Source organism: Pelodiscus sinensis, chromosome 1 (assembly GCF_052426305.1).
Source record: "Pelodiscus sinensis isolate ZL-2025 chromosome 1, ASM5242630v1, whole genome shotgun sequence".
Lineage (NCBI taxonomy): Eukaryota > Metazoa > Chordata > Testudines > Trionychidae > Pelodiscus > Pelodiscus sinensis.
Genome location: NC_143052.1, coordinates 10,690,881 through 10,703,055, shown reverse-complemented (window position 1 = coordinate 10,703,055; position 12,175 = coordinate 10,690,881). Strand labels below are relative to the sequence as shown.

Here is a 12,175-nt window from a genome sequence, read left to right as displayed (position 1 = left end):
GGTTTTTTGGGCCCTGTCACTGTGCTGCTGGTTCAGCATTATACAGATTAGGCCAGGGAAGTTCAAGAGATTAGCTTTCAAAGAAATTGAAAAAATGCAATTATTGTCCTCATTCAAGTTCACAATGGACCATTATAACATCAAAAATACAAAGTTTGTATTGAAAAGATGTTACTCAGATTATATCAGTACATGAGGGCAGAACTGTTCTGCCCTTTGCACAATGGGTAGTCAAGGAAAGAAGGAAAGCAGATGTCAGGGGTTATTAAAGTGACAAAGAGTAATCGTCTCTGCTTGTGTAAGTCTTCATAGCACCATTCACTATCCATTGCCAGGCTCTACTGATAAACAGCTCTGTTTAGACCAGCCAAACATTTGGTCTCCAGGTCAGGAGTTTTGAAAAGAACTGGTCAGAATTTTTTTTTTCCCCACTGCAAAGAAAATTTGACTTTGTCAAAAATGTAAAACAAAATGCTTATGGCCAAAACCGTTTCAGTACCTGGCTGAAAGCTAGAGAATTTTTAAGTTTTCCAACAAAAGATGGAAACGTTTTTGAGCACAAATCAATTTTTATTTAGGCCAGGTCTAAACTAAAAGGGAAGGTCAAATCAAGATACGCAACTTCAGCTACGCTAATTACATAGCTGGAGTTGAGAAACCTTGTTTCAAGCTTCCCTGCCATCTCCACAGCAGGAGACCAATGGGAGCAAGAGTAGCAGCCACTGGCAGGGACACCCTCTGAGTTTGATTTAGCAAGTCTTAACTAGACTCACTAAATCTAACTCCTGAAGATCAATCACAGCAATCTAAGGTATGTCAACTCCAGACACATAATTAATGTAGCTGGAGTTGCCTATCTTGATTCAACTTTCCCTTTTAGTGTACACCTGTCTTTAGTCAGAAACACAATTTTCATCCCAAAAGAATTTTAGAATATTTTCAACCAGTCCTAAAACCAGCAATAGAGGCAGCTGGTCTCCTAAAAGAGCTACTGCACCTAAGGGCCACAGAAAACCCTGTTTTGAAGTCCTAAAAGAGACTTAAGCAGTGCAGTTAGCCTTTTGTTAAACTTTACTAAATTATACCAGGAGGCCTTCAGTATGTGCCCATCTGCACATGTGTCTTTATATACATACTCAGATGTGAATACTGCTTTAAACTGAGCAGCTGGACTTGCAAATATGCATTCTGAATCAGGTTGTTTAACGTGCAGTAAAAGATGCTGCAAGTGCAAGAACTGGAAAAGAAAGCTCATTGTGCAAGATGAGAACTGAATTGAACTGGCTGGCAGCTGTAGGAAATGCTGCCATCTCTAGCGAATAGGCTGATATGACACAAGAGGAATTATTCTTTAGCATTGAAGAACAAAATTAAACTCTCAGTTATTTTGTCTGCTAATTTTGAATGCTAATTGCTAGGCCATGCGTGGGGAATCTCAGGGTACATCGACACTGCAGGGCTTAACTTGAAATAAGCTAGTCAAATTGAGCTATGTCAATTGCGTATCTTATTTCAAAATAGGGAGCCTAACACAGCACTTATTTCAAAATGGAGCACTCTTCCTCCGACCTCCCTTATTCCTTGTACAATGGGGGTTACAGGAGTCAGAGTAAGAAGTCCTCCAGCTTGACAATATTTTGACACTATTTCAAAATAACTGCCTGCTGTGTAGACACGGACTAAGGCTACGTCTAGACTGCAAGCCTCTTTCGAAAAAGCCTCTTTCAAAAAAGAGCATCTAGACTGTAACCAGTACTTTCGAAAAAGCAAGCCACTTTTTCAAAAGAGAGCACCCAGGCAGTCTGGATGCTCTCTTTCGAAAAAGCACAGTTTGCATGACATAGCGCCTTTTTTTGAAAGAGCGCTTTCGAAAAAAGGCGTTATTCCTTGTGAAATGAGGAGTACCACCATCGAAAGAAAAGCCACGTTCTTTCGATTTAATTTCGAAAGAACGCGGCTGTAATCTAGATGCAGGTGAAGTTTTTTCGAAAAAAGGCTACTTTTTTCCAAAAAACCCTGCAGTCTAGACACAGCTTAAGTTATTTTGGAATAGCGCTAGTTATTTCAAAATAGTGTTGCTGTGTAGATATACCCTCAAGCCAGGGGCCGGATGTGGGCCCTAGCTTGCCTGGATCCAGCCCCAGAGGCTCAAGCCCCACCACCCTCAGCATGAGGGTGCCCACACTTGCACTCCAGCCTGCCGGCTGCCCCATCATGGGACTAGAGAACACCAGATCTACTAGGCTGAACCCTCCTAGGCTCTGGAATGGGAGGGGAACGTGAGGTGCGTCTTTCATCTTCTCAGTCGGAGGCCACATCAGTGAGGGGTTTTTGTTGTGGTGGTTTTTTTTAAACTGCTCATTTGTGTGTGGACTGCAACTGATTTTTCTGTGGGCCAGCAGACCCTGACCCAAAAACAGGTTCCCCACCCCTGCACTAGGCTTTGATTGCCCCCAAAAGCTTCCCTTGCAAATGCTTCTTCTGTACTTCCAATAATCACACATGGACAGAGACAGGATCCTGCACAAGCCATTCATCACACAAACAGTCCCATCAAAATCATTGAGACTTAAGCCTTATGCCATGCTGAAGACCAATCTTCTGGCGTGTGATTTAGCAGGTCTAGGAAAGACCAGCTAAATAGAATGCTGAGGGTGACTCCGGTGGGCGCCACTACTCCTGACATTCACAAGGAGTAAGGAAAGCTGACTGGAGTGTTTGCTTCCGTCAGCCTCCCGCTGCGAATACAGTGCCAAGCTTGGCTTAAGGTAAGCCAACTCCAGATACATGTTTTACGTAGCTGGAGTTGTGTACCTTAACCCAGTCTTCTAGGTCTAGTGTAGACCTTCCCTAAGGAAGTGTAGGCTCAGCCCTGTGAGCTTTTCTATAAGGCCTATACCACCTGATATAGGTGAACTTGAAGATGTAAATTGATCTGTTTCCCATTGACATCACTGGAGTTATACGTTAATTTGCACCATCTGAGGATTTGGCTCTAGAATGGCAATCATTTGCTGGACAAACAAAGGAAACCAATATCAGGTCTATGTAGCATGTATGCCTACCACATTAAGGGGTCAAATATTTGTGTACGCTAAAGCAATGGGAAGATATTTCTTCCTCTCACAAGGGTAGTCGTGTTTGTCTGTATCTGCAAAAACAATGAGGAGTCTTATGGCATCTTAAAGACTATGGCTACGTCTAGACTGGCATGATTTTCCACAAATGCTTTTAACTAAAAAGTTTTTCCGTTAAAAGCATTTGCGGAAAAGAGCGTCTAGATTGGTACTGACGCTTTTCCGCAAAAGCACTTTTTGCAGAAAAGTGTCCGTGTCAATCTAGATGTGGTTTTGCGCAAGAAAGCCCCAATCGCCATTTTTGCCATCGGGGCTTTTTTGCGGAAAACAGTTTTTAGCTGTCTACACTGGCCCTCTTGCGCAAAAACATTTCCAGAGAAGGGCTTTTGCCCAAACAGGAACATCAAAGCATTTGCGCAAGAAGCACTGATTTCGGACAGTAGAACGTCAGTGCTTTTGTGCAAAATCAAGCGGCCAGTGTAGATAGCTGGCAAGTTTTTGCAGAAAAGTGGCCACTTTTGTGGAAAAACTTGCCAGTCTAGATGCAGCCTAACAGAATTATTAGGGCATAAGCTCTGATGGGTAAAAACTATGAAAGCTGATGCCCAAATCAATCTGTTAAGTCTTTAAGGTGCCACAGGACTCCTTGCTGGTTTTGGACTGACAGTAGTCATAAGTGTGCAGCACTTAAAAAATAAACAGAGCCCATGAAAAGGGCTGTGGAGAGATCCCAGCTGACCACAGGATTAGACCGAACCTTCCAAAGATTAATTTACATGCTGACTGGTTTCATACTTGCTGTTTATAAAGGCAGAACCACCTCTGCCAGCAGTTAGTCACGTTCACAGCGGTTGCATGGAAGGCTGATTTAACGCCATGCGTGCCGCGCCCTGTGAAGGTGGGCAATGGGCTAAGTGATACAAGTGCTACGTATTTACGTGTGTGTTGCATTCCTCACCGCTCTAAGGGGCTTGAGCATGTAACTCACCGCCCTCTGAAATCAACCCGCAGCTTACCAGTGGGCTCAGCACCTTGGAGAGGGGACATAGACTAGAAAGGTGCTTTCCCATTGCAAAGCGTCTTATGTGCAGGGCCCTGCATAACCACGGATCGCCACTTCACATCCACAGATAGTGGAATGGATACCCGTACAGAGCTCTCCCTTCCCCCTCCACCTGGACACCTGGTGGGGAAGGGGCCCCAGGGTAGGCCCCTGCACTGCCGGCAGGGAAAGGACACAAGAAGCTCCATCCTAAATCTCCCTGCAGGAGGGGCTGAGTGCTCTCTCCCCCTCACTTCCACCTGGTGAGCACTGACCGATGGAACCCCATCCCTGGGTCCCTACTGTCCCTTACCTCCCAGTCCATGTTGCCCTTTCACCCAGTCCCTGCTTTTGTGCTGCTTGATTCTTCCCTGCACAACTCTTCCCCCACTTTGCTCATTGTGCTCCCTCGGCCTGTCCCCCTCCCCCCGATGGTTTTCTGTACTGATGCAGATAAACTCTGGATTGCAGATTGCAGCTCAGAGGATGAGTTGATAGCCTGGTGGATGCAGTTCGGATGCGGATCCACATTTTTGTATCCGCGCAGGGCTCTACTGATGTATTTGTCTTTTCAACTACCCATTCTTCAAGGTAGAGCAGGCTTTTAATGATGTGTATTGCCCAGCATGGAGCTGCGTGATTCATTAATAGGAGTGTTGTGAGCAAGACATGAAAAGTCATTCTTCCGTTCTACTCTGTGCTGATTAGGCCTCAGTTGGAGTAGTGTGTCCAGTTCTGGGCACCACATTTCAAGAAAGATGGAGAAATTGGAGAGGGTCCAGAGAAGAGCAACAAAAATTATTAAAGATTTAGAAAACATGACTTATGAGGGAAAACTGAAAGAACTGGGCTTGTTTAATTTGGAAAAGAGGCATAAGGATGTTGTGCAAAAAAGGGGTTTTGTCTACACTGCTTGTTTTTGTGCAAAAATCCCTTGTGCAAAACTGGCTTGAATAGATTATGAAAATGAAGCGTGACAAAATGCTAATCAGCACTTCATTTGCATACTCTCTGCCAGCAAAAGCCGGCAATCTAGACATAGCCCCGGACTCTATTCGCAGCTCTGTCTCTCTGCTGGCTGGACATGGGCAAAGTGCGTGGCTGCTCTTTGCCTCAGTTTCCCCATTGTTGGATGGGAGATAATGATGCTGACCTCCTTTGTAATGTGCTTTGAGATCTGCTGATGAAAGATGCTATGTGTGAGTTAAGGACTGAGTATTATTATGTTTTTAGCAATGTTTATACAAATCAGGGCAGTGGGAGCTAAGTAGGGGCTCAAGGAAGAGAAAGGGGAAAAGAAATACTAATGAAATAAATTGCTTGCTTCAGGAATCCCACTTTGTATTGTATCCTTCTGATGTTCCCTTACCTCTAACAATGGCATTTTTCTTTTCAGTATCTAATGCTAGCCTTTTATTATTTTTCTAGGAAAACCTCTTTTTTGTAATGGAATATCTAAATGGAGGAGACCTCATGTTTCATATCCAAAGCTGTCACAAGTTTGAAACCGCCAGAGCAACGTAAGATGGTCAAAAAGGCCTTTTACTTTACAGGTCACACATTTAGTGTAATAGAAAGGCACCGTGAATAAAGCACAGGGGCTCAGCAGATGCAGGTTTGGTGTCTGGCTCTGCCAGTGGCCTGCTGTGTGATTTTGGGCAAGCTGCTTCTCCATGCCTCAGTTTCCCCACCTGAAAAATAGGGGCTATGACACTGGTACTTCTCTTGTAAAGCACTTTGGGACCTACAGGTGAAAATTAGTAGATATGGGGTTGGTATTATTATAATCTGGCCTCAGTCATGTCACGTCTTCCCTCAGTGCCTCATTTTTTCAGGAAGAACAGCTCTTGCGCAAGAGGGTTTTTTGCGCAAAAACGGACCCTAATTAATTATGCAAATGAAGTGCAGCAATATGCTAATCATACTTCATTTGCATAGGCTTTTCCACATGAGGGATGCAGTGTAGACATAGCCCAAGGAACCCTGCTCATCACAACTTCATGAGGAGCTTGCTCAAGCAGGAGCTACCAGGAGTTGGAATAAAAATCCAATGGACATAAGTCTCTGTGGGTTCAGTCCCAACACCTTCACCACTCAGCCATCCTGGTGCTTATTTGCCCTCACTTTCCAAATTGTACCCAACCTTGATTTTCTGATCAGGGCCTTAGTTCTCTCACTGCCACTGATGGAAATCAGGAATAGAACCCCGAAAGTTTCAGCAAAGTAAAACTGGAGTAAAGGAGAGGCTAATCAGGCCCTTGATGCTCAGGCAGGCAATCTGCTGCAGCTACTCTACTAGTTCACTAGATTATGGTCTAGTTCAGTCAAAGCTAGCATGTGTATGTCACTCTGGGCAGGGAATTATATCTCTCCCGGTTGAACTTCTCTCGTCCAGCACCCTCGAGACCTGACCGATGCGCAACCAGAGAATTTGCTGGACCAGGGGAGGTCAATATTGTCTAGCAGCAACACCAACACTTCTCCTGTTCACTGGGCTCTGAGAGGATATTTAGGGATAAATTAGAGCTAAATAACAGCACAGGACACTGAGAGCCAGGACTGGTGGCTGTAAATGAACTTTATGGGACTGTGGGAAACTTGGCCACACCCATGATAAGTGGGCATCCGGCTAACTAAAATCATGCCAGATTATGGATGTTGCCAGACCAGAGAGGGTCAATCTGTAGCTGCAGGATAGAAAAAGCCACTGAGCAAAAGGGCCACAAAAGAATTCCATGGCGGACACCTCAGCCATTCCCAGAAATTGAAGCTCTTCAGCTTTAGCCCTGTAAGCCACATGCCCATTTATAGGACCTCTTTATGGAATCCTGGGACCACCTACTTTGGACAAAAATAGCATTTTACAAAGAAAAGGGAGTCTCTTGTTTTCGTCACCGAGCAGCAAAAAAAGGTGGATTGGTAACATGACTCCTGTTGTATCTGATGTTAGAAAGGTACATTTATTTAAGAAGTACAATATACCAAGGGGGAATTAAAAATGTATTTAGCCACGATTAAAACAGAGGAATTGAAATAAATAAAAGGGGTTTTTTTAAGTCCTTGTGCCAACAAAAGATATGGTAAAGTCAATATTGGAACATCTTAGAAATTAATTTTTATTTAAATAACAGAGCCTAATTTAAATAAAAGTTTAATTTGTTGGGGGGTGGTAATTGAATACTGAGGACTGTGCCCCCAGCCTATGACAGTCATGAGAAGATGGAGCAGCATCCAGTGGAAGTATGGTCGTAGGGTTACATTCACCTCTGGGCACAGGAGTCCTATTTTGAGGGCTGTAGTGGAACTTAAGTGGCTTATTGGCCCTCCCCTAGTCCTGTGGATGAGGGTGAAGTTTCACCCCAATGCAGAAATCTGCCGTGGACCAGGATCTAAAGAACCTTAAATAAAAGGGTTCTGGGGAAAGACACGAGTAGCCAGATCGGCAGCCAGTGTACACTCATGTGGGGGTACAATTTCCAAAAGCATCTAAATCAGGGGCAGGGAACCTCTTTGGGGTCGTGCGCCGCTGACCCATCGAAAAATCAGTCAGGAGCTGAACACAAGTGAGAAGCAAAAAAATAAAAGAAAACTCCAAACCCTCACTGACATGGCCCCCGACTGAGAAGGAGAAAGACACTCCCCACGTTCCCCTCGCACACCAGAGTCTAGGCTAGTAGATTTGTGTGCCCCAGCCACGAGGTGGACAGCTGGGGGGGACTGGAGCACCACCACGGACTCCCTAATACTGGAGGAAGCCCTGAACCTCAGGGGCTGGATCTAGGCAAGCCAGGGGCCACCCACGGGCCTGAGGTTCCTTACCCCGATCTAAGTGGCTTGGGAGCCTAAGTTCCATTTCCAAAAGGGACTTAGGGAGCAAATTTTCAAAGGTGCCTAAAGATGCACTGGGCACCTAAGGAGATTTTCCGAAGTGTGTAAGCAGGTTAGCTGCAGGGCAGCACAGTCTCACAGGGGATTAATCAGCCCTGCCCAGTCAGTCAGCGCCCTGCACAGAGCCCTGAGCCTCTGACTGGGACCGGCTGATTAATCCCCTGTAAAGCTGTGCAGCTTAGCAGGAACACTGGAGCCAACTCTTATTGATTGCCTGAGTCATTTCAATGGCAGGTACAGGTTTGACCTCCCCGGGCCAGCACCCTCTGGACCTGGCTGGTCCCAGATGAGGGATTTGGGGAGCCAGGGGAAGTTGTTTCTGGCCCCCCTGCCACTGCCCCCCTATCCCTGGCCCAGCCACCGGCCTCCTGGCCAGCTACCCCGTCTGGCCTGCTGACCTCAATTGCCCTGCTGGGCAGCCATGTGGGGCTCCTGGCCCCGCTGGCAGCTCGGTGATGGGAGGCCCCGGACCTGCTGGCCCTCAGGGCTCCCTCCACCAGCCCTCCACCAGGACTCTCTGGTCCTGGAACATCCGTGGTCTGGCAGATTAGAGAGTCCCAGTTTAGAAAGGTTCAACCTGTAGAACCAAACCTGCTTAGATCCTTTACTTAGTCACCTAAAACACTGTTGGGTTCCCAGTGGGCTATTCTAATCTGGCCCTTAGAAGCCTATGCCTCATCAAAAGACAGCGGGACTTGGGCTTTTAGGCTGTGTCTAGACTACATGACTCCATTGACGGAGCCATATAGATTAGGGTTGTAGGCAAAGGGAAATGAAGCGGCGATTTAAATAGTCACCGCTTCATTTAAATGGCTGCCGCGCTGAGCTGACAAACAGCTGATCAGCTGTTTGTCAGCTCAGCATGCTAGTCTGGACGCTCCGCTGTCGACATCAAAGCCCTTTGTCGACCACCCCGCTATTCCTCGTGGGATGAGGTTTACCGGGGCTGTCAACAAAGGGCTTTGATGTTGACCGCGGAGCGTCCAGACTAGCATGCTGAGTCGACAAACAGCTGATCAGCTGTTTGTCGGCTCAGCGCGGCAGCCATTTAAACTTAAATGAAGCGGCGATTATTTAAATCGCCTCTTCATTTCCTTTTGCCCAATAAACAAATCTACATGGCTCCGTCGACGGAGCCATGTAGTGTAGACATACCCTTAAGTGTCCAAGTCATGTTTGAAAAAGCGAGTCAGGGTCCTAAAATCAAGTGGCTGCTTTTGAAGATGTTGCCTGTGCGCCTTTCACTTCATTGTAGTGTTGTCAGTTTGTACCAGCTGTGGATCTGGCCCTAAGCAGAGAATTTCTAGGGGGAGACATCAGTTCTGATGCATGTTCTTTTTTTCCCCAGGTTCTATGCTGCTGAAATCATTTGTGGTCTACAATTTCTTCATTCAAAGGGAATAATCTACAGGTAGTTGTACATTTTGTGATCTAATACCCAGCACAGTTAGCTTTTATCTTCAACATATTGATTGTACCTGCCAGTGTGTAGTTTGTTATTCTTACTCCGATGGAATATATAAAACACTTTATTTTTCAACCCATTCATCATTATATTTTGAGACAGATAGCCTGGAAAAGTCTCAGTCATATGCACACTTTTTGGGATCCCATCCTACTCCAGTTGAAGTCGTTGCCCATTGTGTAGTCCCAAACCAGTTTGAGATGTTCTTGACATTTACATAGTGTCTTGCATGCAAAGATCCCAAAGACATGAGTACAAACCATGAGGCCAGACCTACCCCTACATGCCCATTCAGCACAGCCCACTAACTTCATTAGAAGTTTTGAGTGCCCCAGGGAAGCATACTTAGAGCTCATATGTAGAAGGATTGCTTTGCCCGGTCATTTCAATGCCGCCACATCTAGACCATAAGGCAGCAGCTTGTATTAAAAGAAAAAAAAATAAAGTACAGGGAGGAAGTGCTCAAATAGAAGTGCAAACAGGTTTTAGATAGGTAAAACGTTCTTACCCAATAGGAATTTATCCAGGTCACCAGTGTGAATTATGATCCTAGTTGTCCGGAAAAGATATGGGATCTTTATTGATCCAGAGTAGCTCAATCCAATGTGCCTTCTCTAAGCACAGGTGTAAAGCCTAGACAAGGCATATGGAACCATGCTGCCAATTGTGTGCATATATAACAATCAGGGATTATGTTTAATTCCTTAATAGAGGGTACAGAGACAGTGGGGTATGAAAAGGGCTATTAAAATCAGTCCTGTGGCTCACATTCCCAAGGACAAAAATAGCAGGTGTTCAAAGTAATGATTGAATGTGTGGAAAGTCCTAATTCTTTACAGGACAATTTATCATCCAGTATTAAGGTAAAAATTAGTTGTTAAATTATCACCTTATAAAATGAGCACACACACAGTTCACTGAAAGAAAATTAGAAAATTCTCAGAAGTAGCACTGCTTCCTGAAACCCAAATCAATTTATTTCCAGGTTAGTCATGAAGTTTAAACATGACAACAGAAGTTACAATGGAGTGATTTGATTACAAACAATTTACCCTTTGAAACAAAAACTTTGAATGATCTAATTCTTTTAACTCATATGAAATAATAATAATAATAATAAAAATAATGTTCAATATGAGAGTCATATCATTGATATTAAACTAAGAATTGATATTAAACTAAGACGATGCTATCTGGCGTCTGGTTTGGGTACACATCCCATTGTCTTAATCCCAAGAGTTCTTGAACATTTACAACTCTCATTGATTTCAAAGAGAGTTTAACGAGTGATTAGCGCTTTTCAGGAAGTATCCAATAGAGTTAGCGAGAGACCAATGCTCAACATCTCTGAAAATCAGTTTATTTAGGTCCCTAGTATGAATCAGGGCAACTAACCTCTCACACCCACTTTCAAAAATGTTGACCTAAATTTTAATAAACAGCCCGGCGTTTAGTTTGCATGTTCATAGTCTGTTGCTTGAGCCAGTAAAACTGTGGCCGATCACTAATGGAGGTGATTGTTTGTTTCAATCTGTCAGAAGAAAATCAGCAGTAGCAGCCTTTTGTGTGAGAGGAAAAAAAGTCAGTGAAACTGGAAATGACAACATGAAAATATGTTGCCTGGAAAATAAATGCAACTGTTGCCTCTATATTTCTCATTGATCAATAATTCAGCTTTTATCATAGCAGTAATCTAGCAGCAGGAGACTGTTGTCCCGTGACAATGTTTTCGTCCGCTGGTATTATTTATGATCCCTGTTTTTAAACATCGGTGTTTTGTCTGGGATTTTCAATAGCACCTCGGGGAGTTAAGCATCTCAGTTGAGTGGGATTTCTCATTTCCAGGGTCATTTCTGTGTGGGCACCTCTTTGTTCTGTGGGAATGTGCAGGATTCGTTGGCTTGCTTTGCTTTTTATTTCCCCCATACGCGTTGATTCTCTCCAACCTCCCTGCTTCACACAGCAGCCTTCAGCATGTACAGCCTCAGAGGAGGACTTTGCAGTAGTGTGTGAAGGACATATGTAAATACAGCTAGCAATGCCCTGGGAGGGAAAAGGTGATGGATGTTCTGCTTATCTTCTGGGGCGCTCCCAGCCATTGCAAGTCAGCTGGCTGCGGCTTCTGTGTGATTGGTTTTTTGAACTAGCTAGATCAAAGCTAGCTCCGCTGGATCGCCATGTGCTGCTATGCACGTGCGCCTCTAGTGGCATTCTAAATGCACCCATTGTGGCATTCCATTTTGGAGGCGGGGCTTGTGTGGAAGTATATTTGGGCCTTTGTCTCAATTTCCAGGAATTCCTAACATCCCTCCCCGCCCTCAGAAGCAGAGCTGCTCATGTTGCTATTTCCTGTGGGTTGCTGCAGGGCTGCCAAATGAGAAAGAGGAAGCAAAAAGCTTCCTTCTTTGGGCACCCTGACTCAGCAGTGAGGTAAAAACCACAGCCCATGTTTCCCTGAGTGCAAGATGGGCATCTTCCTTGTGTGCCCTGGGGTTCAAGGCAGCTCAAAGGAGTTGGAGGCAGGGGAGAAGACCATTCTTGCCCCTCCTACACAGGATATTTTCTCTTGGAGCTCCCGGGAAGTCAATACAGCTCTATGCTGCTCTCCATTAATCTTCACAATGCCCTCCTGGAGCATGGTAGCTACAGTAACTATTAATCAGCTCATAGGACAGGTGAGAAAATGGGAATGGACAGTGTTAA

The 12,175-nt window shown here is 44.9% G+C and overlaps 1 protein-coding gene across 2 annotated transcripts in view; it reads left to right on the top strand.

Annotated features, from left to right (window-relative positions):
* PRKCQ (protein kinase C theta) overlaps positions 1-12,175 on the top strand; it is a 93,225-nt gene that overhangs the window by 66,573 nt on the left and 14,477 nt on the right. For both annotated transcript variants that reach the window (XM_089778217.1, XM_089778216.1), the window contains 2 exons: positions 5,548-5,639; positions 9,356-9,418. In XM_089778217.1, coding sequence (XP_089634343.1) covers positions 5,548-5,639; positions 9,356-9,418 — 155 coding nt within the window. The remainder of the gene's footprint in view (positions 1-5,547; positions 5,640-9,355; positions 9,419-12,175) is intronic.